Source organism: Crinia signifera, chromosome 3, assembly GCF_055691185.1.
Source record: "Crinia signifera chromosome 3, ASM5569118v1, whole genome shotgun sequence".
Taxonomy (NCBI): domain Eukaryota; kingdom Metazoa; phylum Chordata; class Amphibia; order Anura; family Myobatrachidae; genus Crinia; species Crinia signifera.
This window is the reverse complement of record NC_139219.1, coordinates 161,881,700-161,908,632: the sequence shown is the minus strand read 5'-3', so window position 1 is coordinate 161,908,632 and position 26,933 is coordinate 161,881,700. Positions and strand designations below refer to the sequence as shown.

General features: G+C 44.1%; 2 protein-coding genes across 2 annotated transcripts in view; one reads left to right on the top strand and one right to left on the bottom strand.

Annotated features, from left to right (window-relative positions):
• ZUP1 (zinc finger containing ubiquitin peptidase 1) overlaps positions 1–26,933 on the bottom strand; it is a 237,305-nt gene that overhangs the window by 139,523 nt on the left and 70,849 nt on the right. Inside the window, exon 2 of the mRNA XM_083176835.1 lies at positions 12,715–12,766. The gene's annotated coding sequence lies outside the window, so the exon portion shown is untranslated. The remainder of the gene's footprint in view (positions 1–12,714; positions 12,767–26,933) is intronic.
• Positions 1,041–15,857, top strand: FAM162B (family with sequence similarity 162 member B). Its single transcript, XM_083176837.1, has 4 exons — positions 1,041–1,313; positions 4,715–4,823; positions 11,936–12,044; positions 14,658–15,857. Exons 1-4 carry the CDS (start codon positions 1,190–1,192, stop codon positions 14,766–14,768), a joined length of 453 nt encoding a protein of 150 aa, XP_083032963.1. The 5' UTR covers positions 1,041–1,189; the 3' UTR covers positions 14,769–15,857.

Genomic DNA, 26,933 nt, shown 5'->3' with positions numbered 1-26,933 from the left:
AAAATAAATAGGAGGATAACATCCACCCATATAAATAGGTAGGTAATGATTAAAAATGTTTTCAAAATTGGGTACTTGTGAGTTATCCGGGCTGCCGATTTTTTGATTGTATGCCTTAAGTTAAGGCATACAATCAGATGCGATGCGATATCGCATCGCATCGCATCGCATGCGACCATCGGAAGCGATGACCCGATTTTTCCATAGGAATCAATGTTAAAATTGACTGAGTCCATTTTAACATGGAATTCAATGGGAAAAAGGGGTTCTTTTCATACCCCTACTATCCAAGTGGGCATGGAGTTGGATATAAACCTGTGGCGAGCGTAGCGAGCCACCGAGCCCGAAGCGTGGCGAGCGAAGCGAGCCCCGCGAGGGGACGGTATTCTGTGTCCCCTCGCGGGGCTCGCTACGCTCGCCACGCTTCGGGCTCGCCACAGGTTTATATCCAACTCCATGCCCACTTGGATAGTAGGGGTATGAAAAGGACCCCTTTTTCCCATTGAATTCCATGTTAAAATGGACTCAGTCCATTTTAACATTGATTCCTATGGAAAAATCGGGTCATCGCATCGCATCGCATCCGATGGTCGCATGCGATGCGATGCGATGTGCCCGATCCGACCCGATTTAGAAATCGGCAGCCCGGATAACTCACAAGTACCCAAAATTGTGTTAGGTGCCCAGACAGGAAACCCTTTTTACTGGGTATGCCTGCTGTAGTTGTAGTGTAAATAAGTGTTGGTCTTTATTTTAACACCTTCTACTCTACCATGAAACATTTTCTAGTTTTGGATGCAAATCAATTTCTGAATTTGCTTGTCTCACAAGTGCTGTAAGTAAATAGCTGAAAGCCTGGCTGCTTTATGTGATTAACAGATGAGAACATTTAAGGACCAACATGGTAGAACTCTTCATAACAAGACAATTACATCAATAACATGCATAATCCTAATTTGTGTTTCACTGCATTAGCTTTTATTACTACCAACATTTATTTTAGCTAGAAAATTTAAATTTCTGTTCTCAGGACTCAGAAACACAAAGTCTTGGGAGCAGTGGGTGAACTATATACAGCAGTGACGTAATTGAAGATTAAAAAAAAAATGGATCTGGCACTTTTCCATAATATCATTTATTTCCAAGCTACGGCAAATCAAACAGCACTCCACACTGAATCTGGGAAACTATGTTTGCGCTTGAAGCAGCAAGAAAATGCGAGAGATTAAGAAAGATCATTTTTAAATTTGCAAACCCAACAAAACTAAGGCAATTTCTTCCTGCATATTACTCCACTGAATGGAATACTGGAGGTACAGTATGCACTATTTATAATTGTTATTGAACTCTATGGGGAAATTTACTAAGATGGGAGTTCTATTTCACGTGAGATGTTGCTATTGGCAACCAATCACAATCTGCTTCTTATTTATTTATGTAGCACCTTCTAGAATGTAATAGATAGTATCTGATTGGTAGCCCATAGCAACATCCCATGTGAAATAGAACTCCCATCTTAGTAAATTTCCCCCTATGAGAGAACTAATACAGACTAGAAAGGGAAATATCTTACAAGAACTACTTGTGGATACTAAAGATACTAAAAACAGTATCTTCTCAATACACCTATACTAAAAAGAATGGCTCATAAAAAGAACTAAGGAATACTGAGTAAGGGATATATTTACTACAATGCAAGTTTTAGAACTGGAAATTTTGCCCATAGTAACAATCAGACTATGGGGCAGATTTATTAAGCTTGGAGAAGAGATAAACTGGAGGTAAAGCGGAGAAAAGGTAAAAGGAGATAAAGCATCAGCCAATCAACTCCCAACTGTCTTTTTCAAACACAGCTGATTGGCTGGTGCTTTATCTCCTTTTACCTTTTCTCCGCTTTATCTCCAGTTTATCTCTTCTCCAAGCTTAATAAATCTGCCCCTTAATCTTTTATCTTCTAAAAGGTGCTAAATAAATAAGTAAAATCTGATGCTATCTGATAAACTGTTGCTATGGGCAACATCGCCACTTCTACAAACCTGCACCTTAGTAAATATGCACCTAAGTGTCTTCCTTTCTTGAGCTTGGTTACAGAATGGTGTATTTATTTGTTAGTAAAAAGTCTTGAATTCTGGTTATGTAGAATGAAAAAGATTAAACATTATAAAGGGATGAATTTTCATTTATTATCATGCATGTTAATATAAATGTGAATGATGCCTAGTACCTAAAATTTTGTTAGAGTTATTTCAGACTATGGGCCAGATGTATCAAGCTCAAAAAGTGAACAGAAAGTGATTAACAAACAGGCAATCAGCTCCTACCTGTAATGTTACAGGCTGGGTTTGAAAAATAACAGGTAGGAGCTGATTGGCTGGTTGTTTATCTCTCTCCGTTTTATCACTTTTTGAAGCTTGATACATCTGGCCGTATGTTCCTAGTGGCACTGCAACCAAGAAAGCAATTAATTCAAAAACATCTTAAAATGTGGTAATAATTAGCAATGTTCTAATTTGTGCTGTAAACCACTTGTGGCTCCTCATAAATAAAATATCATTATAATAATAATTAATAACATGTCTATTTGGATTTGTTGGTGATACTTTATACGGTTTGGTCTCTTCACAATAGATTTAGCTGACTGTTAAAATTGAAAAAGGATTCAACTCTAGACATGAAGAACTGCACAGATTTGTGCACAGATCTTTTTTATGGTGTGTTCTAGTGTGGGTCCCCCACAGAAACCCTCAGCCTGGTCAGGTACTGAAAAACCAGCATGCGGGTCCTCATTTTTCCAGTAACCAGCACCAGGCTGAACTAGCCAGGGGGCTTACACCATAGCAGGGAGACACACATAATGGACTTATTCATACCTCCCAACAGTCCCATTTTTTTTGGACGGTCCCGCCCTCCCCCCGCCCGGGGCCGACATGCGCCCAGCATCTATTCAGCAATGCAGAGGGTGAAAATGGGGCGTGGTCCGATGGGAGACATAATTTGCATATGAGACACCCTCATTTACATATGCCATGCCCCCTTTGTGCCACATGAGGGTCCCTTCAGGGGACACCCAAAACAATGGTCCCCTTTCCTGAGAAGTCTCAAGGATTGGGCCTACAGTCCGGGGCTATTGCCCATCCCGCTAGAGGTGGTGGGTGTGAAGATAATGGTGTAAAAGTATTCTAATATTGTTCTTCACAGTGGGACTACTGGTCCCAGCAAGCCTGTTCTGGCATGTTAGAAACTGTGGAACCAAAAGCATTGGTATGCCCCTGATGTCACCTGCTGTAAAGAAAAAAATGTAATTTAACATCAGTACTCGCATACTCTACTCACTAATCCATGACCTGGTCTAGTTAAATCCATGTAGTGGTCTACAGGTCTTCCTAAAACAATATAAAAATTCTGACTGGACTGAACTAGACTTGCTGACCCGACTGAGCTGAACCAGGCTTGCTGACCAGACTGAGCTGAATCAGACTTGCTGAAGAAGTGACCAGACTGGACAGGACTAAACATAGTTTGGATTTGTAAACCCAATGTGACTCAATAGAACAGTTTCTGACAGAGCACACTAATACGCTTTTCACATTGCAAATGCCGGGTCGCACCCGGGATTTGAATTACGGTCCGTCCCGGTATTTGGGCTAACTGTGGCTCACAGTGACCAGGATTATTGCCGGGTAGCCAATGTCATCCGGGGGGTGGAGTGGTGGTGCGTCAGGCAGGGGCAAGTGAGGAGGCAGCACTAAGGTGACGCTGCTGCCTCCTACATAGAAGTGAATGGGACCTTAGTTCACACCACCCAGCAACTTGAGTCTGGCCTGGGAATAAGTCTGCTTATATCCCGAGTCTGATTGCCGGGTTGCTGGAACAGGGATATTAGGCATGGCCCTTTCACACTACACACTGACTCAGGTCAGCCAGGCAACAACCTTGGGTTGACCCAAGTTATTTTTGCAGTGTGAAAGGGGTATGGGGCACAAGGCACTTTCACACAGATGTGGCTGTGATTAAAGCTGCACTGGCAAATTGGGACCCCCTTGGACTGATCACATGACTTGAGAAAGATGGTGACACCCTATCCCAAAACTTGGTAAGAGCTAAACCCCACCTAGACCTTTTATTCCACAGAGGGCCGATGCAGTGACCCAATCCTAATACCGGTCACCGAAGGCCCACAGCCCTGCTGGGCATGAACAAACTTAGCTGTGACAAAATGGAGGTCATTCTTGGTCACCAGCAGAATGAATTGGGAAAGCGCTGATTGGCTGAGAGCTCCAGTTCTCACAGTCAGTGATTTCCCTACTCATTCTAAAGAGTTTAGCATTGTACTGGTTGCTGGAAAAACTGGGGATACCCCATGCCGGTTCTGCACCAATTTTCCAGTATTAGACTTAGCTCAGATTTTGGGGAGGACCTCAGGTTTTTTTTAAATCAATCTTTTTTTTATTTAATATGTCTATACAGATTAAATTTTAATAAAGCAATTGTTAATTAATCCATTATATCTATTGTGAATAATGGTCTAATTCTGTTTATTGCCATCTAAAGTCCAGATTACAAAATTGATGGTATATTGCAGAAAACATCTAAATTAATCTGTAATAAATTTAGCCCTATGGGAAAATGTTCCATCTCTGTAAAAAAACAGTAAAAGTTCTGTAAATAATTGCTTATCTGTCTTTATATTGCTTTGGCATAATAACATTCCCAGATGACATAAAGAGCAAAATTCCAAACTACAGACCAAACGGATTTGATAAGATGATACTGAGATGGACAGGACGCTATAAATCAGGAGAGGACATCCCACATACTATTCCGTAAGCATTAACATATTTTACTTTGACTGTAGATTGACAAGAACTGATATGAGACATGATTCACATTTGTTACTATATTCCTTTCTTGGAAGATTAACATATCACAGAATATTGGAACTATAGCAATAATTTAAAGCGAAAATGATGCTATTAAGATATTGCGCCAGATTCTCTAAGCTTCAAAAGTGATAAAATGAAGAGTGATAAACAGACAGCCAATCAGCTCCTACCTGACATATAACAGACTGTGTTTGAAAAATGTCAGGTAGGAGCTGATTGGCTGGCTGTTTATCACTCTCTATTTTATCACTTTTGAAGCCTAGAGAATCTGGCCCAATGTAAGCAATGTTTTATTACAGATAAAACAAATGAGATGATATTCTGTACTGTACAATGTATTTACAAACAAGTCCACCCCAATGTTGTTTACATCAGTTCAGCCTTGGTAGTAGTATGAGTAGATATGAAAATATGGAAAGCTTTTTTGAGTTCTATATGGATCCGTAGAGATTTTACAAATTTTATTGTTTGCCAATTATTTATTTCATTCCATTTCAGTATGAAATATGAGATTATTTATATATGAGGTTTTGGAGGGACTGTTTATGGGCGGGGCTGTTTACATGAACAATTCTGTGGAACCTGCTTAGTTCTATGGGTCTTATTCTGGTTCACTCATTCTGGCAAATTCCTTCTTAGATGGACAAAACCATGTGCACTGCAGGTGGGGCAGATGTTACTTGTGCAGAGAGAATTAGATTTGGGTGGGGTTTTACTTCAAAGTGAGATCTATGTTGCAGTGTAAAAATAAAGCAGTCAGTATTTTCCCTGCACAGAAACAAAATAACTCACCCAAATCTAATTATCTCTGCACATCTACCCCCCCCCCCCCCATGCAGTGTGCAGTGCACATGGTTTTGTCCATCTATGAAGGAATTTGCCAGGAGTGAACCTGCACTATGGAATATTGACTTTGAGCTACTCGCTGTACACCACACCATGTTAAGGGGGGGGGCATAAACAATGTGAAATGTTTTTACTAAAGAACAACCTGGAACCCTAACCCTATTAGGGTTCCCTAATTTACGTGTACACCAACTTGGAAGGTATACAGAAGGGTGGTCTCCTAGATTCACCTTAAAGTACCGAGCTTTGTGACTCCCCTATTTCTCTTTTTTAATAAATGATTAAATGAGTACAGATTCATGGCCATTATTCATACTGCCACACCCACAATAGAGTACACACAAACCTTTTTTCACTAGCCATCGCCCCTATTTTCTTATACTCTTCCCCCCTTTCTACTTCCTCACCTCTCATTACCCCATCCTTCTTACTTTCTTTCCTTCTCCCCCTTTTTCTTCTTTACCACTATTGTTACCTCAAGAATGGGTTGACAGTCAATATGTCGATATGTCGACACATAAAAAGGTCAAAATGCACTAGGTACCCATGCCCAAAACGTTGACACAAGCCAGTTTTTATACTGCCTCCATGCCCACATGGATAGTTCATAGTGTACCAAGCATAGCAAGGCACCATGCTTGAAGCATGGCATGTGAAGCAAGCCATGCGAAGGGATGCGGTAGACTTATACAGGGACTATGTAAAGTTATGTCAACATAGACAACCCTAAAAATTAAAAATGTATGTTGATCTTATTCATGTCAACCTTTTCCATGTCAATCTATTGAGTGTGCCGACCTTTTGACCATGTTCACCATAATGCATGTCGACATTTATCATGTGTCGATCTTTTGACTGTCGACCTAATTACTGTGAACCCTATGACTTACAGTATCCCCTTCAGAACTGCTGTGTACCCTACTGTACATTAAATGGAGGTTTTCAAAGATATTTACATTTTAAAAATTGAGATGTCTCTAAAATAGGAGCTTATCCTTATACGTATTATGAAGTTTATTCGGTGCTTATGTATTATCTGGGCTCCCATGTTAAATGCACCCCATTTTTTCATACCCCTACTATCCAACTACGCATGGAGTTGATTTTATATAGTGTGGCAAGCGCAGCGAGCCACCGTGCCCGAAGCGTGGCAAGGGGACGCGGTCTCATAAGAAAAACGGGAGCCCAGATATTACATAAGTACAGTTTATTCTATTTTTAATACTATATCATGGGGTCTGCGCAGGCTTGCAAACCATGGCAAGATTGCAGTAAGAATGGGGGTTTAGAACCTGTTTTATTTAGGTCAAAATGGCCTTTATTAAATACTGTTTTTGTGAATAGAACACGCTGTTAATCTGAGGTTTGTTCTCAGAGGTTGCAAGTTACTTTCAATCCACTGCTTATGAAGGTTACTGCCACTGGAAACCACAATTTTACAATAAACTGAAAGGTTTAAATTTAAACTAATATTGCAAAAGTCTTTTTAAAGGTGCATACGTACTGGGTTTTTGCCCAGCATGTTTGCACAGCGATGATGGCTGAAATCGCAGCAATGAAAAATCGCTCATTGAATACACACTGAGCGATTTCCCCCTGCCCAGCAATTTTTTGCCAGGACGCTATGGGAAGCCGTTCAGTCTGCTGGCAAAGCCAACAGAAAATGCAGCCGCATCAGCGCTCTGGGCCATACACACTGGGCAGCTTTAAGCTGAATGCAGCTCAAATGCAGCTCAAACTACAAAACTGAATTTGTATGTGCCTTAAAACAGTGAGCGAGACAAGACATATACTCTGTAGCAATTAGTGGATGGGTCTGTAGTCAGAGCTTGCCAAATCTGTGTCTTATCTGAACATGAAAGAGGATGTTGATATTAGTGTATCATCAATTAGGTGTTTTTTTCTGTGTTCTAAAAGCAATTATTGTTAATATCCAGACATAAAAATCCTCTCTTTATAAGATACAGTATCACAGTGCTTTATCTGCAACTATAAAAATATATATATTTCAAGCATTTAAACATTAAAAAGGTTTCCTATTTTCATTTAAAGAATGTGTACCAACTTTGAATTTTACTGTATACACTGTACATGATAGGCACATAATGCATCTAAAAAATAATTTATGTTTATCCAGGGTGGAACCTTAACTCAAAATAAACTGGTAATGCACCAGCCCTTTGTAGATTACAGTACTGGTAACAATGTTGACGTGGAACGGAGTGATAAAGCAAACAATTTCAGGTTTTAAATATTGACAAAAATATTAAAATTTAAGGCTGTATCTACACAGTGGGTCCGGTTCAGCGGGACCCACGGTGCCGCAAGGAGCCTGCGCACAGGCTCCTATGTGTACATGTACACATATGTGGTGGTGCTGCAGCTGCCGGATCCTACCGCATCATGCTGCGGTTTGACCGGACGGTGGGATGACCGCAGTGTGAACCCTACATCTCAATGCACCACAGCACTGTGTGCTCCTCCCCTTCCCTCCCCTTTGAACCTGGGCAGTGGGGGGTCTTGCGATGTGGACAGGATGGAAGTGGCAGCGGTCCGGGTCCCCCTCATTGGCATCGATGATGGGTGGTCCGGATCCCCTCATCCACCGGCGGCAGAGAAGAAGGGAAAAAAAGTGTCATCGCTATATTAGCCAGCTCGAGACAGGAGGCAGGCAGTCCATCGGTGGAGTAGGAGCAGCAAAGAGCTCCTGAAGAGGCTAAAGTGCCCCCAAGTGAACCTCTGTGGTTTTTTGCTATAGGTGCCAGTGGACCTTTAATGCCCCAAATGCTGTTACCTGTGGTTCTCCCAAGTACCATGTAATGAGTAATTTTGCTTCTGTGCAGGGTTGATAATGGCAGCTTGAAGCTGGATACACACCTAAAGATGTATCTGTCCAATCTGTCTAGTGGGTACAAAACAATCATATAGGTACTTGTTTCCTATCTGGGCGCCCGCTACGTTAATTGCGCACCATGCTATTCTCCGTATAAAAATCGGATCGCATCGGATACCACAAATGCACATACACGATATTGAACGATGCGATGCGATCCTATTTCGTTCCCGCTTTTATGGTTGGCCCATAGGATGGGCCATCTGTAACACTACTGTATTTATTTACCCTTCAAAGCCCTCCCCTTGTGACATCTGCACAGAAACACAGTATTGACGTCAACCTGAAGCGTGGCGAGCGCAGCGAGCCCCGCGAGGGGCGGCGGTACGCGTCCTCCGACTTTTTTATACCCCCACTATCCACGTCGGCGTGGAGTTGAGAATAGAAAGTGTGGCGAGCGCAGCGAGCCACCGAGCCCGAAGCGTGGCGAGCGCAGCGAGCCCCGCGAAGGGACGCGGATACTTCACAGGTATCCGTGTCCCCTCGCGGGCTTCACAGGTATCCGCGTCCCCTCGCGGGGCCCGCTGCGCTCGCCACGCTTCGGGCTCGGTGGCTCGCTGCGCTCGCCACACTTTCTATTCTCAACTCCACACCAACGTGGATAGTGGGGGTATGAAAAAGTCGGAGGACACGTACCGCCGCCCCTCGCGGGGCTCACTGCGCTCGCCACGCTTCAGGTTGACGTCAATACTGGGGTGGCGTTAACAATGGAGGCGCATTTTAAACCATCAGGGGGGGTTTCCTATACAAATCGTGGGTTTGCGGGGTTATTACATTGAAATCAATGTAAAATCGGGTCTCAGGGACCATTTAACATTGATTCCAATGTAAAAATCTGGTTGATCGCGTCACCGCATACGATGCGATTCGATTTAAAATGAAATCGGATCGGATAGCATCGTATGCCATCGTACATCATCGAGTACCGAATCCGATGCGATGCGATCCGATTTCATTACGGTGCCGTACGTAGAAAACCTGGGCGCCCAGATAGGAAACAAGTACCATCATTTTTATTGATTTCCCAGTGTTTAGGAGCAAATGGTTGATTTTCATTTGTTCCCATACATTGCCAGATTTTTGTTCCCACCAAATAGATTTGACAGATAAATCTGTAGGTGTGTACCCAGCCTTATGGGGTCTTCATACGGGGTGATTTCAGGGCATTTTCTAAATGATCTAACTACATTGCTCCGTGTGTAGCAGCCATAGCAATAGCAATGTGTGAGCCAGTGCTTCGCTATCGCCCAGCGATTAATATGCAGCATGCTGGATAAATCTAGTGATATCACCAGGCAGGGCAAGTGTTCTCATTGGAGAACACTGGCACTGACAGATCGTTCAGCACACAGCTCTGTTTGGCAGGGCAGAGCTATGAGAGTAATGTGTCATTTGGGGACATGGCCAGCATAATATCATCATTGTGGCCCAGCCCTGTGCCATGCATTTCCAGAATTACTGCCATTACACATTGTTGGGGAGGGCTACAATGGCGTGATTTGCGTCATTTGGTCCCATCGACCCTCCGCCCAGGGGGATGGTCACGGGATACTGGCAGTAATGTAGGTGACCTGCCTCCCTTTCTGGGAGGGGGCGAGGGGCGGACCCAATTTCTGGGAGCCCTTCGGCTATTCCGGGAGGGTAAGCAACCCTTATTTACAGTACATAAGGAAAGCAGTCTAATAATATATCAGCTACACTTCTCCACCTATACTAGTGGCTATTCGGATTTTGTATAAAATAGACAACATACTGTATGCTTGTCTACTCCTTGGTGTAGTGTTGTATCTATGATGGGTGCATGTAGAGCAGACCCCATTGCGTGCCTTAAAGGAGTCCCACCCTATGCATTATGTTGATGTCCCCACCCCTTCCAGTGGCGTAACTACCTATTTTGGGCCCCCCGTCACACTTTTTTTGCGCCCCCCACTCCCCTCGGCACCCCCCCCCATGCCCATACCTGCCCGGCCGCATCTGCGGTCACGGTCCCGTCTCTCCCAGCGCTGGCTCCTGCTGCTATAATGAAAAGTGACTCTTAGAAAATGGCTGCCCCCACACTGCAGACAGAAAACTGTCTGCAGTATGGGGGCATCCATTTTCTAAGTGTCAGTTTTCATTATAGCAGCAGGAGCCGGTGCTGGGAGAGACGGGACTGTGACGGCACGGCAGGCAGGTACCGGCAGACAGCAGCGGGTAACTATAGCCCCGCAGACCACCCGCCACCCAAACTTTCTCTGCACCTCCCTGCCACTGCGGGGGCTGCGGAGCTATAGTTACGCCACTGACCCCTTACCACTGGCATTAGTACACCTTCGCCTTGAATACTGCTCTATTTATTTAGATCAGGGGTGGTTTTAAATATGATATTCAGAATATTATTTAAATATGCCATTCAGAATATTGATAGCCTTATCTATTTAGTCAGTAGGCAAGTGCAGAAGCAAGTAAAAACAGTTAAGATTTGGGGGTTTGGTGGGTTACTTAAATGCAAAAAAAGTGATGGAGCTAAAAAAAAAAAATATATATATACAAATATAAATCCTTGATGTACAAATAATACAGAACTAACTAATTCACAAATGTTGCTCATCACAGTTCTCCAACCTTCTCAAATGTAATATGCAATTAAAAAAAAAAAAAAAAATATATATATATATATATATATATATATATACCTTGTAGCGGACCGGCACTCTCCACAATTAGTTCAATGGTGCTGCGTGCCTTTGCCAAGAGACAATAGAAAGCAGGAACCCCCCAAGAAGGGTAAAGCACGTCACTGCAGCAATACTTAGATGAAACCAAGATGAGGCGAATAAACTTCATCTTGGTTTCATCTAAGTATTGCTGCAGTGACGTGCTTTACCCTTCTTGGGGGGTTCCTGCTTTCTATATATATATATATATATATACAGGGCTATTTTTGTGCAGGCTCCAGCAGGAACTGTGGCCCTTATTCTAGTTCACTCTTTCTGACAAAATATTTGTTAGATGGACAAAACCATTTGCACTGCAGGTGAGGCAGGTGTAAAACCCCACCCAAATCTAATTATCTCTGCACAAGTAACACCTGCCTCACCTGCAGTGCACATGGTTTTGTCCATCTAACAAATATTTTGTCAGAAAGAGTGAACTAGAATAAGGGCCACAGTTCCTGCTAGAGCCTGCACAAAAATAGCCCTGCATATATATATATATATATATATATATATATATATATATATATATAAAAATAAATATATAGCAACATTTTTACGGATCGTAAGGGTAATATATCCCTCTGAATGATGTTTTTTGTCCATCTTGTATTTAGGATGGAAATGCTGGTAAGAGCACGGAACAAAGCACGCATTAAAGCATGTTACATTTTGATTGCTATCACTATTGTATCATGCTTCGCTGTTATTGTGTCTGGGAAAAAGGTAAGATTATATCTCTATGGGTACATCTAGATATACTCCATCATAGTACTATTTTTAGCCGTCACACAACCCTAAAGTAAACAAGTCTCCATTAAAGGATTTATAAATCACTAAGCACAGTTGCACAATATCACAACTCCTTTGGCTGATTTTCTCTTTAAGATCTGAAACAGCACTGGAGCAGCTGGGTAATGAAAATGAGAATATCTAGATAATGGTTTGGTCTTTGCAACAGAACCATTACTTTTGTATATTCACTAATGTAACAGAGTACACTTTATTTACAGGGCAAACCAGTGGCAGATGGTACTTATGCAGTGGCAGATGGTACTCGAGTCGTACTAGTTATATTACTGTATACGTTTCCCATTACATGCTGGGGTTACAGGCTTTGCACCCCAATGATTCTATTAGATGGGTGGGAAGAGGTGAATATATATACATATATATATATATAATAAATAGTTTCCTGGGGTTATCTTTAAAATTATTTTCTTTAGGATATTTACAAGTATATTGAAGGCAGTATACCAAACATACAGTTTATTACACCTGTTCCATTATTTAGAACACTCCATTATCATAGCACTCCTTTTCCCTTAACACAACTCATGCTTTTCATTTACTAACCCCTACTCCACCAATGGTCACTTATCTCCCTTTCTCTTACCTTAGACTGCAGCATGTAGGGTTGGGGTGTCATCATCTTTCAACTTCTTCTCCTACATAACACAGGGGGAAAGAGTTTTGTAAGAGATTTGTATTTTACCGGTAGATGATGGAGACACGTGTGAATTTTTCTTTTAAAATACAGTAATTTACTAAGATCCCGTGTTTGATGGGATTGTGTCTTTTTCAATGGAGTATGCAGTCGTGTTTGGCTTCTCTGATTAAAAGCCAAAGAAAGTGTTAAAAGAGAAAAAAAACTGTGTGGGGTCCTCCTCCCCATAAGCGTAACCAGCCCCACTGTCTTTCAGCTGTCTTGGCTATAAAAATACAGGTTGAGTATCCCGTATCCAAAATGCTCGGGACCAGGAGAATTTTGGATAACGGATTATTCCGTATTTCGGAATATTTTAATATTTCAATTATGTATTTTGAAGTATCTTGCATGTATGCTGTATAAACACATAAAATACACACAAATATATTTTATTACCACATAAAATACACACAAATATATTTTATTTGTTCAAAAAACAAGGTTTCAAAACATGAAACAAAATTTGTGTACTATCTCAGATATTGAATTTGAATGCCAAGCAATCATTTTCTTGCACATATATAGTGACAGTTACATATCATGTCACCAGTAGTGCTGTTACAAATGTCCCCAGTGAGTTTTTAGCAAAAAAAAATATTTTTTTTTCACTTTCTGGAATGTATGGTTTTCGGAATAATTCGGATAACGGATACTCGGATACGGGATGCTCAACCTGAACAGAGGAAAACCCCTTGAGGTTCCTTTGTATTTAAATAACTAGCACCGGTCTTCTGGACCAGTCCTAGTTCCATCTATGTTTTGTACTTTTATTTGACCTAACACTCCCATGTTTGGTCTTTAGTAAATATCCAAAATTGCAAATGCACCCATATTTTATGTATTTGCTACAAGCATTCAATATGGTGATGATGTAAACACAGCAATGCGATCACAGTGACTTGGATCGAGTACATTAAGAAAATCAAGGGCTCCCTGTGTAGGCTAAATTTCATAAAGAGGACATGAAAGTTTGGAAGGGAAAAGCAAAAAGTCATTGGTGGTACGGGGACTCCCTGAATGATGGCCTTGGGTATAGTGTGCACCCTGCACTAATGCTGAATACTCCACTGGCACCTAAATTTATGGTCAGCACCAGTGCCATATTATGTTATGGAGCCCACGCTAAGGGCCTGATACAGGATCACTCACTAAAAAGTGTTCTTTCTCTGCTTCACGTGCGACTTAGCGCCAATTACCGACCCACCGAACACCCCCCACCACCACCTGCGCTGCCTGCATCCCCTTGGTAACACGCAAGTGTCTGAGAACACATCCCCTCATGTGCGGCTGAAGGGAAGAGAAATCATTCAAGGATTGCTGACCATCAAATTAGGTCTCTCTTCTTTGGAATAAAAGACAGTGAAAACTGACCGAAGGCGTGGTGGGCGCTGATGTCATGTGATGGCAGCCACCCACCCCGGCAGGGAATGCCATGCCTTCATCTAAAAGGGAATGCCCATCGTTTACATGGGGATGCCCATGAAACACTGGATGTTCTCTTCCAGCCACCAGCTCCCTCTCCCACCTGTCTGAATGCCTCACGAGTGTGATACTCACCAAAGGTGTTCGATCAGGGGGTCTGCACATGCGCAACTACACACATGCGCAGACCCCCCACCCTCGGAATGGGGATGAATTTGGGCTCGTCCGAGCCAAGCAGAATCACCCCCTAAGTGTGTTCAGCACTGAAATGTCTTGTTTATTCGTAATGTATAGCAAGAGCTGACACTTGACAAAAAATGGCTTTTAGGGATCTTAAACTTCAAAGAAAGTCCCTGTCACATTTATAGTGCAAAAAATATATTTCCGTTTGATCTATAGTGTTCCTTAAAAGTTTTTCCGTTCTACAGGCTGCAGCACGTCATGAGTCATTGACAAGTTTGAATCTAGCAAAGAAAGAAAAGTGGCGTAAAGAAGCAGAAAATAAACAAGAAACTGGTGCAACAGATCCTGATAAATAGATATACCAGAATGTATTAGTCTTAAAGACACATGGTGCGATTCAGGTTCGATTTAAATTTTGACTATTTGATTTAAACTATCTTGCAATTTGCAAATACATTGTACAGGCAAGAAAGTTAAGGTAGACTTGAGACTTGGTTGCAAATAAAAGCTTGTATTTGATACTGAATAACGGGGGCGCGCACTGGGTTGCCTACCCTCCTGAATGTCCGGGAGTATCCTGGAAATTGTGACTCCTTCCAGCCCCCCGGAAAGAGGGCCAACCCTCCCAGAGAGCTATCTGACTTCCCCAACCCCCCCCCCCCCCAGCTGGGGGTCTGTGGGTCAAATGATGCGAACCGCGTATGTTTTTAGCCCCACCCACTGCATTGCAATGCCCAAAATACCAGCATTACATGGCTGGGGCGTGGTTAAATGATGCGATCATTCATTTAGCCATCCCGCTCCTTTTTCTATCCTGGCAGCGCCAGGAAGTAGGCAATTATTGTCGCGCATCGGCATCAAATCAGCATCGAATGTGGCTGAACACTGTAATTCAGAACTTTTTATTGGATTTTGACTATATATCCAGAATTGCACCATGTGTCCACAGCTTTACTGCATTAGCTTCTCTGTGGCCATATCAATATTTTTAAAAAGCTGCCAATCACTTTTTCTGCATTAGTTTATCTCTGTCTGAATATCTGCTTATCTGGGTGTATGCATATATCACTAAGTAATATGCAGGGGTCATTTACTATGATGGGAGTGCTATTTCAAATGGGATGTTTCTATGGGCAACCAATCAGATACTACCTATTATCTTCTAGTAGGTGCTAAATAAATAAGTAGATTCTGATTGGTTGCCATAGAAACATCCCATGTGAAATAGAACTCCCATCTTAGTAATATTATAAGTAATATTTTGCAATATCAATTATAAGTTTGTGTATTTGTTTAAGTAAATAAAATATGTGCACATTTGTGTGCATTTGTGTCCACATGTACAGCTTATTGGACATATGTACTGCACTGTTGCATGATAAAGGGAGGCTACCTGCTTTCAATATGATTCCAGGCCACTATAAGCCTCAAAGTGCTTAGTATATTTGCTAAGTCTATAATAAAGTTTGTTCTCACTTGATTTATTGCTGGCCCTTGTGATTTCTTGCAGCAATCAGAACGGTTCAAAGTCTGCTTGCTTTACAGTACCACAATTGTAAACTTATATTTATTTAATTATAGATCCCAATGTCACGAAGACGGGATATGTGTTTGATTTTGGGTGTGAACCCACAGCCGGGACCTCTGTTTAGAACGGCCATGGGGCACCCTGCACTACATCTGTTGACCCCCTCTGACTGATGGCTGATACCTGTGGGAACTAAAGCTTCACATATAATCGCAACATTTGGAGGGGAAAATTAGGTCTGCCCCAACTCCCATGCAACCAGGTCTTAGGAGGTGACAAGGTATCAGCGATCGTCAGAGGATAGGGATCAAAAGGAGATCGAGCTACAGGGGCTGCCTTGGATAAACAACCTATGTAACGGCACCAGGCCAAGGTTGTGGAAGGCAACCTAGTCGGAGACACAAAAAACAACTAAACTGGGGTACCTCCAGCAATAACTTCGCTGAGCATAGCAAAAAACAAAAATAACTGGGCACAAACAACCGATACCCCAAAATGTCAAAAGCAATGAAATAATGAGTGCCTTGCCATGCTGAGGAGGATCAGGACAGAGAAAATACTAAGGAACAGAGAATAACAGAAACACTGGGCTGATCACCAAATAATGAGAATCAATATAAAAGAAACCAAGCTTCAATGGAACACTTAACACTTATATGACCTTTCACTTGAACAGGAGGGTCAGCAAACTTCCAGCAGCTGCAGATGGAGATAAGCTGGTTGGACAGAACTGGCAAGCAGGAGTCAGAGGCAGGCTGAAGCCTGACAGAACACTGCAGTGGCCAAACAATCACCTGAATCAAGCAGTATAACCGGCAGGGCTGTATATGGCCGTATCCCTTAAAAGGGATGCGCCGCCAATCAGTGGCTGCCAGGAGAAGCAGCCTTCCTAGCCATAATAGCTGCAGGTGGCTGAAAGCGCATTCCCCGGCGTCCCCTGTCACTAAGCAACCGCTGTGTGGCTGCAGGAGAACGCCATGGGGCAGATGTGACGTTGCCCGGCCATGTGATGATCCGCCTCGGCCAGGCGGAAGTGACGCGGCGGGTCCTGGTGTTGCCAGACGGAAGTGCTGCAGCTGCCTGGAGTGGCCGCCACTGGGAATCTGCTGTGGCAGCACTGCCGCCAGAAGAATGTCAGCGTGGTTGACACCCAAACCTTCTTGTATTTGATCTACTGTGGCTTTATTGGATATCTTCTTCTAAATTCTATCCTTCTAGCCAGTGACTGATTGGGGCATGAAGGGTCCACTGGGGAAGTGCTGTGGTATTTATTTATTTACAGTTTCTTATATAGCGCAGCACATTCTGTTGCGCTTTACAAGTGGTAGGGGCTTAATGGCCAAAGGCAGGATGCAGATGGAGTATACTTTTGTGCATATATATTACTGTCTGTCTAGAACCAGTGTAGTAAAGCTGCATTAGCAGTCACATGACCAATATAAGACTCTGTGGCTGCATGTAAGGCACAGCACCAAAACAAGGCTTGAAGCACTGAGAATCCAATAGCATAATGCTGTGACAAGGAGGCTTGAAGAGCAAGAGGAACGCCCTTCAGAAATACCAGAAGTATGCGCAATATGTCCCATTGCACATGCGCGAACCGGCAAAATAATGCTATTTAAACCTCCAGTCTGTCCATTCACCTTATATCGATCTGAGGAAGCCGTTGATCCTGGAAGGAGGCAGGGAAACGCATCATCGCTGAATGTTTATTGTTGAATGCTTTATCAAAGGTCCATCTGTAAAAACTTTTCTGGAATCTGAGGATGCTCTCATAGGTACCTGGATATACAACAAAGGAGCTATTTTCAGCCTGCTCCCCCAGCCTGCCAAGCAGAAATGTGCAGCTACAACTAAATACATCTAACTCATACTTGCTGACTTTTGGAGAATCCTCTCCAGGAGAAGCCCGGAGAGGACAGCCGGATCTTCAGGTCAGGGGGCAGGCCCCGTCCCCAATCCAGGTAAATTCCGCGATTTGTGGGTCCGCGAGTAGGGGGCAGGGTAAAAATGACGTGAAATTATGCGATTTGCGTCATTTTAGTCCCAACCCTTGCCGCGGACCCGTGAATAAATGGTAATTAGTGCATTAAGAAAGGGGAAGCGGGGGCTGCAAGACAAAAGCGGGAGGATTGCCGAGCTTCCCGGGGGGCCGGGAGGGGGACCCCATTTTCGGGAGCCTCCTGGCAATGCCGGGAGGGTAGGCAAGCCTGATCTAACTGGGGTTTGACAACTAACAGGACCGGAGAGAGGGACCTTATTTTTTGTCAGGCCAGACATACCAGGACTGGTAACATTACGTTACCACTAATTTTTAATCCTTTTTATCTTTATTTTTTCTTAACATGCTAACAGTCACTAACATGCATGCTTTTTGCTATGTGCAAAAAAATGGATAATTACCACCTTTTGCAATCTACTTTAACAATAACATCTTAGCTGCAAACTGTGAAATCTTGTTTTTTATGCTTATTTTTTGGTTATATTAATGTACTGTCAATAAATAATTTCTTTCATTTAATATTCACTGGCCAGTCATTCGTATCTAGACAATAAATCTTATTATACTAAGGTAGTCCCTAGCGCAGTTTTTATATGTTGTTTGTCATTTTTTGCTACTATTAAGGATTGAGCATTCCTTTTTAAAACGCTGCATGGGACCACCCTATTGACTACAAAGGGAAATATTTTTTATAGCGCTAGTATTTTGTCTTTGTTTAAGGTAAACCAGGGGTCGGTGCACTGCAGGGAGTAGGGATGCCAGCTCCCTGCAACACACCCCCTGGCCTTTATCGCACCCCAGTCCGGTACATCACTTCTCTCAGAGTGATTGAATATCTGATCACTGCAGTGACTTTTGACATTTGCATGCATGCCATTATTATGTTCTATTTTTTATTGTCTGGTGTTTTTTCCACTTTATTTACCTTGTTGCCTTAATAAAACTCAGTTTTCCCCATACATTTCTGCACTGATAATCATTTACTGATTAATAGCACCATCTAGTGGCACTCTTCTCAGTCACAATTGGGAGGGAACACTACCATCTTTTTCATTTGTTAATTACATACATTTAGTGCTTGATCACTGGTCATTCGTAATTTAAGTATATTTGCCTTCTACTTGAGCTTGGACAACTCGACCTAGCAGCCAGTCATAGGTTGAATGCCAACATCTATCAATTTACAACCAGAACAACCCCTGCCTGTCAGTCACCCACCCAGTGTATGTCCATTGAAAGGCTACCCTTCGCATATTCCGTTTGCAGGGGGACCACACGCACGCGCATAGTGTACCATGTGCTTGTATGGTCTAGAGATGTTCAGATGGGCTGTGAATTTACAGCCCTCTGAATAGGTCTGAATCAGGCCCTATGTCTCTCTCCATCCATGTATCTTTGTCCCTCGCTCTCTCTCTCTCTCTCTCTCTCTCTCGTTCTCTCTCTCTCTCTCCGTATTGCTCTCTCTCTCTCTCTCTCTCTCTCTCTCTCTCAATATATCTCTGATGAAAACTGCACCCAGCAGTTGAAACGGCTGTCAGGTCAGCAGCTGTCACTTAGTGCAATGTTGCACTCTTAATAAACCTCTTTTTCTTCACCTATACTACCGTGTGCCGGATCCATCCTTTCTCTGAGGGGGTACGTGTCTCTTATTGCTCTATTATGTTCCTGGCACCGGATTTTTATTGAAGCCACGAGTGCCAACCCGATACACCTACTTATCTCAATATATCTCTATATCTATGTTCTTTTCATCTCTCTGTCTCTCCATCTTTATTTCACTGTCATGCTTCTCCCTGTGGTCCCCCGCCCTTCTCCATGTCTCCAAATCCCTCCCCACATATCCTTTGTGTGTGTGTGTGTGTGTGTGTGTATCAGGGACGTGCAGTCAGGGGAGGCACCTCCCCTGTCATCAATGATTAATTAAATAATACAAAGAAAATACTTATGACACATATTATGTGTCATAAGTATATGCTTTATTTTATAATAATAATCACTTTTACCCCATTTATTTTTTTAGAATTGGTTAGGGAGGCACCAAGAGCGGTGCCTCCGGGTGTCAATGTTAGCATTTCTGAAATAGGGGGTGGGTAGGGGGCGAGGCCAAGTAGCAGGCTGTGAATTAGAAAAAACAGCATAGGCGGCACTTATAGCGGTGCCTCAGTGACAGCCAGGGACGTGCTTTCTGCTTCTGGCTATATGAAAGCACGCCCCTGTCACTGAGGCAGATGTGATTGGGCACAGTGGCGCTGCCTCAGTGACAGGGGCGTGCTTTCATATATAGCCAGAAAGAGGAAGCACGTCCCTGAACCAAGTCACTAGAAGCTTATATACAGTATGTGTCGTAAGCCGGCCCCAGCCCCGGCGTTAATGAACAGACCAGCGGGGGAATTACTTGGTAAGGCTCCACAGCCAGCGAGACTGCACATACCCGGAAGTTGCTCCGGGCAGTGTCGAGCACCGTGGGGACATCAGCCGGCGAGTGTGCGGTGCACGCATACCCCGGCAGAAGTTTGAACACCGCCGAGGGATGGACGCTTCTAAGAAGCTTATATACAGTATGTGTCGTAAGCCGGCCCCAGCCCCAGCCCCGGCGCTAATGAACAGACCAGCGGGGGAATGACTTCGTAAGGCTCCACAGCCAGCGAGACTGCACATACCCGGAAGTTACTCCGGGCAGTGTCGAGCACCGTGGGGACATCAGCCGGCGGGTGTGCGGTGCACGCATACCCCGGCAGAAGTTTGAACACCGCCGAGGGATGGACGCTTCTCCATGGGATCTGTCCGTAACAGCAGTGTGGTCTGTCGGCAGACCCGGCCTAAGGTAATGTAGGCACAGGTGCACTGCAGGGGGGACGTCCCGCCTGCCCTCCGCACCACCCTCCTGCACTGTGACTTATTCCTGCACTTCATCATTGATTTAATTGCTGCAGGAAACCCTCCAACCGCCTCCCCCCCCACACCCACAGTTTCCCCCTATCTATCCAGCCATCCCTGTCCCCTGCCTAGTGCCCTACTATCTATCCAGCCATCCCTGTCCCCTGCCTAGTGCCCTACTATCTAACCAGCCATCCCTGTCCCCAGCACAGTGTCCCCCTATCTAACCAGCCATCCCTGTCCGAAGCACAGTGTCCCCCTATCTAACCATCCATCCCTGTCCCCAGCCTAGTGCCCCCTATCTAACCAGCCATCCCTGTCCCCAGCCTAGTGCCCTACTATCTAACCAGCCATCCCTGTCCCCAGCACAGTGTCCCCCTATCTAACCAGCCATCCCTGTCCCCAGTCTAGTGCCCTACTATATAACCAGCCATCCCTGTCCCCAGCACAGTGTCCCCCTATCTATCCAGCCATCCCTGTCCCCCTTATCTATATAACCATCCCTGTCCACAGCACAGTGCCCCCTATTTATTCAGCCATTCTTGTCCCTAGCCCAGTATCACCCTATCTAATCAGCCATCCCCTAGCCCAGTGCCCCCCAACCAGCCATCCCTGTCCCCAGCCCAGTGCCCCCATATCTAACCAGCCATACCCTATACCAGTGCCCCCCTATCTAACCAGTTATAACTATCCCCAGCCCAGTGCTCTCATATCTAACCAGCCATCCCCTATATCAGTGACCCCCTATCTAACCAGCCATCCCTGTCCCCAGCACAGTGTCCCCCTATCTATCCAGCCATCCCTGTCCCCAGCATAGTACCGCCCTATCTAATCAGCCATCCCCTAGCCCAGTGCCCCCCTATCTAACCAGCCATCCCTGTCCCCAGCCCAGAGCCACCCATCTAAACATCCCTCACAAAAACATCAGCAGGGGTGGTAGAACAGTGGGCAGACCCTATGGTGGCTTGGTAGAGCCAGAACTGACAGGGTCTGCAGGGAGCGCTGGGTCCAGGTAGGAGCTGCTCTGCTGATCTCTGCAGCTAATGTAGGCGGCAGCTCTTGCACTTGCCTGTCAGCACAGAAGCATTGTGGACCCAGGGCTCCTCACAGAGCTCGTCGGCACTGACACCACCAAGCTAGTGCCTCACCAACCACTAACCTCACCGCACGTCACTGGTGTGTATACACTGCTCAAAAAAATAAAGGGAACACTAACATAACACATCCTAGATCTGAATGAATTAAATATTCTTATTAAATACTTTGTTCTTTACATAGTTGAATGTGCTAACAACAAAATCACACAAAAATGATCAATGGAAATAAAATGTATTAACACATAGAGGTCTGGATTTGGAGTCACACTCAAAATTAAAGTGGAAAAACACACTACAGGCTGACCCAACTTTGATGTAATGTCCTTAAAACAAGTCAAAATGAGGCTCAGTAGTGTGTGTGGCCTCCACGTGCCTGTATGACCTCTCTACAAAGCCTGGGCATGCTCCCGATGAGGTGGCAGATGGTCTCCTGAGGGATCTCCTCCCAGACCTGGACTAAAGCATCCGCCAACTCCTGGACAGTCTGTGGTGCAACGTGACTTTGGTGGATGGAGTGAGACATGATGTCCCAGATGTACTCAATTGGATTCAGGTCTGGGGAACGGGTGGGCCAATCCATAACAATGCCTTCGTATTGCAGGAACTGCTGACACACTCCAGCCACATGAGGTCTAGCATTGTCTTGCATTAGAAGGAACCTAGGGCCAACTGTGCCAGCATATGGTCTCACAAGGGGTCTGAGGATCTCATCTCGGTACCTAATGGCAGTCAGGCTACCTCTGGCGAGCACATGGAGGGCTGTGTGGCCCCCCAAAGAAATGCCACCTCACACCATTACTGACCCACTGCCAAACCGGTCATGTTGGAGGATTTTGTAACCAGCAGAACATTCTCCTTGGCATCTCCAGACTCTGTCACATCTGTCACGTGCTCAGTGTGAAACTGCTTTCATCTGTGAAGAGCACAGGGCCCAGTGGCGAATTTGCCAATCTTGGTGTTCTCTGGCAATGCCAAATGTCCTGCACGTTATTGGGCTGTAAGCACAACCCCTTCCTGTGGACGTTGGGCCCTCATACCACCCTCATGGAGTCTGTTTCTGACCGTTTGAGTAGACACATGCACATTTGTGGCCTGCTTGAGGTCATTTTGCAGGGCTTCTCCTGTTCCTCCTTACACAAAGGGAGAGGTAGCGGTCCTGCTGCTGGGTTGTTGCCCTCCTATGGCCTCCTCCACGTCTCCTGATGTACTGGCCTGTTTCCTGTTAGCGCCTCCATGCTCTGGACAATACGCTGACAGACACAGAAAATCTTCTTGCCACAGCTCGCATTGATGTGCCATCTTGGATGAGCTGCACTACCTGAGCCACTTGTGTGGGTTGTAGACTGTGTCTCATGCTACCACTAGAGTGAAAGCACCTCCAGCTTTCAAAAGTGACCAAAACATGAGGCAGAAAGCATAGGAGCTAGTCTGTGGTCGGGTGTGGTACGGGACTCCGACAGTCGGGATCCCGACAGTCATTATCCCGACGTTGGGATCCTGACTGCCCGGAGTCAGACAGCATGGCGAGCACAAAAAAGCCCCTTGCGGGCTCGCTGACTGCGGGCATGCAGAATTCTATTCTCCCTCTATGGGGGTCGTGGACCCCCACGAGGGAAAATAGCGGGTGGCCGTCGGGCACCCGTCTGTCTGCGTTTTGACAGTTGGGATCCCGACGTCGGGTAAACGACTGTCGGGATCCCAACTGTCGGGAACCCGTCCGGCACCCCTGTGGTCACCTCCTGCAGAACAACTCCTTTATTGAGGTGTCTTGCTAATTGCCTATATTTTCCACCTGTTGTCTATTCCATTTGCACAACAGCATGTGAAATTGATTGTCAATCGGTGTTGCTTCCTAAGTGGACAGTTTGATTTCACAGAAGTATGATTGACTTGGAGTTACACTGTGTTGTTTAAGTGTTCCCTTTATTTTTTTGAGCATTGTATATATGTATCCTGGGGTCTCCCAATGAAATAATAAATGATGGCTCCGGTGCCCTCACAAAGGGGGAAAATACAGGCGAGTCGGTGCGGCACTCGGAAATAATTTGCTGGTGATGCAGGTAAGTACAGTATCAGCAACGTTTTAGTTTAATGTAAACTTTTCAAGCATGAAGACAAGTGAGAAGTTATATACTTATATACCACAGTCCTTGCTGCTCCCCAGGTGAGGCTGTCCACTTCTGGAGGAGACTGCCTATCTGCGTCGTAGCCGCTACCACTGATGACATCATTCCATCCACCGGACAGCATCACCTGGGACTGCATGTCCATTGCTAAGCAACGGAGATGCCTCAAAGGAGATTCAGAAAAAAACACCATTAAAAAGTACAAGATTAACAACACTGAACAATATAATCAATGCAACCCTTAATTATACATTATATAAACATTTTTATTTTAGATGGAAAAGTGCATTATTGAAAACAACTATATGAGATTTGTTCATTTAACCCTTTTGAGTAAATGAGAGCTGTGCACCGGCTTTCACGTTGTATTAGTTTCTGTGCACGATTCCCTTCTCTAATAGAAGGTGTCACCGTATCAATGATACAATACCGCAGACTGTTAAGGGGATGTTTCTGCATGGGAAAGTGCTGAGCGACTGGTTGATCGCTAGTACATACTGTTTGGGCTTTAAATTTCCATTCCATCTTCCCTACATACACTAACCCACAAGGGCAGATGATTTGGTAGACCACGTACGTGGAGTCACAATTAAAACAGTAACGAATATTGTATGTGCAACCAGAATGTTAATGTTGGAAAGTGTCTCCTGTCAACATAAATTGGCAGGCTCACTGACTGCACCCCAGTCACAGGGTGTAGGCAAAAATTATTCAAATGCATTTTTTTGTTTTTAGTTTAGCCATATCCGTTTTGACCAGCCACGATCTGAGGTTTTTACATCTAGAGTAGTATGGCATGATTCTACTGGTAGAGAGGCTTAATCTGGCGTAAGAATAAATAATCTCCCAATGTTTTTTTTTTTTTATTCAGTAATTTTTACTGAAAGTTTTCAAATTTACATAGCATTAGTTTCAAGGGAGAGGGGGAAAATGGGATATATCTGCACAGGCAGGTGCTATAGCACCTATTTTACCCCAAACGAGACAATTTGATAATAGAGCTCAAAGGGGGTGCAGCCAAAGACAATATAAGTTACAATAGAAGGAGGACAGAGAAGAATGCCTTTTTTGTTGGCGCACAAAGATAATTCAGAGAGAATGTATATTTTTTTAAATTTCAATATTTTAATAAGTAATGTTAAAAAAAAAAGTCCAATAAGTGAAATATTTATTTAGGAATAACGAATTTTTTAAAAGTGCTGCTTTAAATAGTTGTCAGTGTCCTTTGTGTGTCGATATTCGTTTATTATTAACGTGTTAGGAGAGCTTTATCTATGTTCTTACAGAGGAGTGGTCAGAGGCGTAACTAATATTGTGGCGCCCCCCAGCCAAAAAATTACCTTGCCCCTCCGCATGCCGCCGCCGGCCCCGCATTCAGTCCGGCACCGCAGATAGCCTCCGGGCTCCGTCTCCTGCAGTAATGAAAAATGACACGACAAAATGGCTGCCCCCGTACAGCAGACAGTTTTTTTAGGGATGTTAGAGGAGGTGGCGGCCTCCTCTAGCATCCTTAAAAACTGTCTGCTATTAGGGGGCAGCCATTTTTTCGTGTCATTTTTCATTACTGCAGGAGACGGAGCCCGGAGGCTATCTGCGGTGCCGGACTGAATGTGGTGGCAGCGGCATGCGGAGGGGTAAGGGGGGGTCTGACCAGAGTGCCCGGGCACCGGGGGTGCCCCACTGGCGCTTGCTCCCCCAAGCAGCCGCGGTGGCTGCCTTACGGTAGCTACGCCTCTGGGAGTGGTCATGTTAATCCCAAATACTTAGATATCACATATCCAGTGAGGTTCTATGTGAGGCAAATACTCAAATATCAAATATTAGGTGAAGTTTTATATAAGACAGTGTAAGCCTGTCCTCCACCACGTAAGTGATACAGTCAACTTTGCAGATTGGATTCTATGTTGCTTAGTGTAGAGATTGGCTACTTTTTGTACTTGACCTTTTAGTGGTCTGTAGCTAAATTCATGTAATATATTCGCACACTACCACTTTCTTATAATTAGTGTAATTAGCCTTAAATCCTCAGGCCAGTGGTTGTGATGGGGTTTGTATAATCTGCATAAAGTAATCGCCATGAACCGCGTTAGGGCCACTCTTCCGTAGAGGTCAGAAAAGGAAAATATTTTTTTTCTCTTTTTAAAGATGTTTTCTCCTACTGGATTGCCGTATTCTCAAATAGAATGTATTTAAAACTTTACCTCCTTAATACATTTGAGTTTGAATATATATGATGAGTCGATTTGTGTTGTGTATCTTATTACATATATATCATAATTTTTATCACTCAAATTTTTATTAATAGCAGGTGATTAGTTACAATTCAATGGTCAGTGTACATTGTGGTGTAGTTACTCCACTGCTTACTGACACCCTTCAGTGCATGCCATCTAACACTGAAGAGTGGCAGTACTCTATAATCGGGCATCGCGGAAGGCACTCCAGGTTTTTATGTACCTTAGGGAGGGTATACAGGATTGGGAAATGGGATATTGCACTGGTAGGGCTTCTTTGGTTTTTGTATTGATGATGCCTTCCGAAAGGGCTGTAGTCAACAAGACATCAAGATCTTTTTTGAAAAATGGCGTAGGATCGCCTGGGAGTTTGCAATATGGTATACCCTCCCTAAGGTACATAAAAACCTGGAGTGCCCTCCTGGAGGCCCGATAATAGCGGCCCACAACTCCCTCTTTGGTGTGGTATCTAAATACCTGGATTTCTACTTACAGCCAGTGGTTCAGAGTCAACCAACCTTCTTGAAAGACACCACAGATCTGTTACTTAAAATTCAACAACTTGGCCCATTACCCACAGTGTGTACATTGACGTGCGTTGATTTAGTGTCCCTTTACACCAATATCTCCCATGAAAAGGGTTTGGCAGCCACCAAG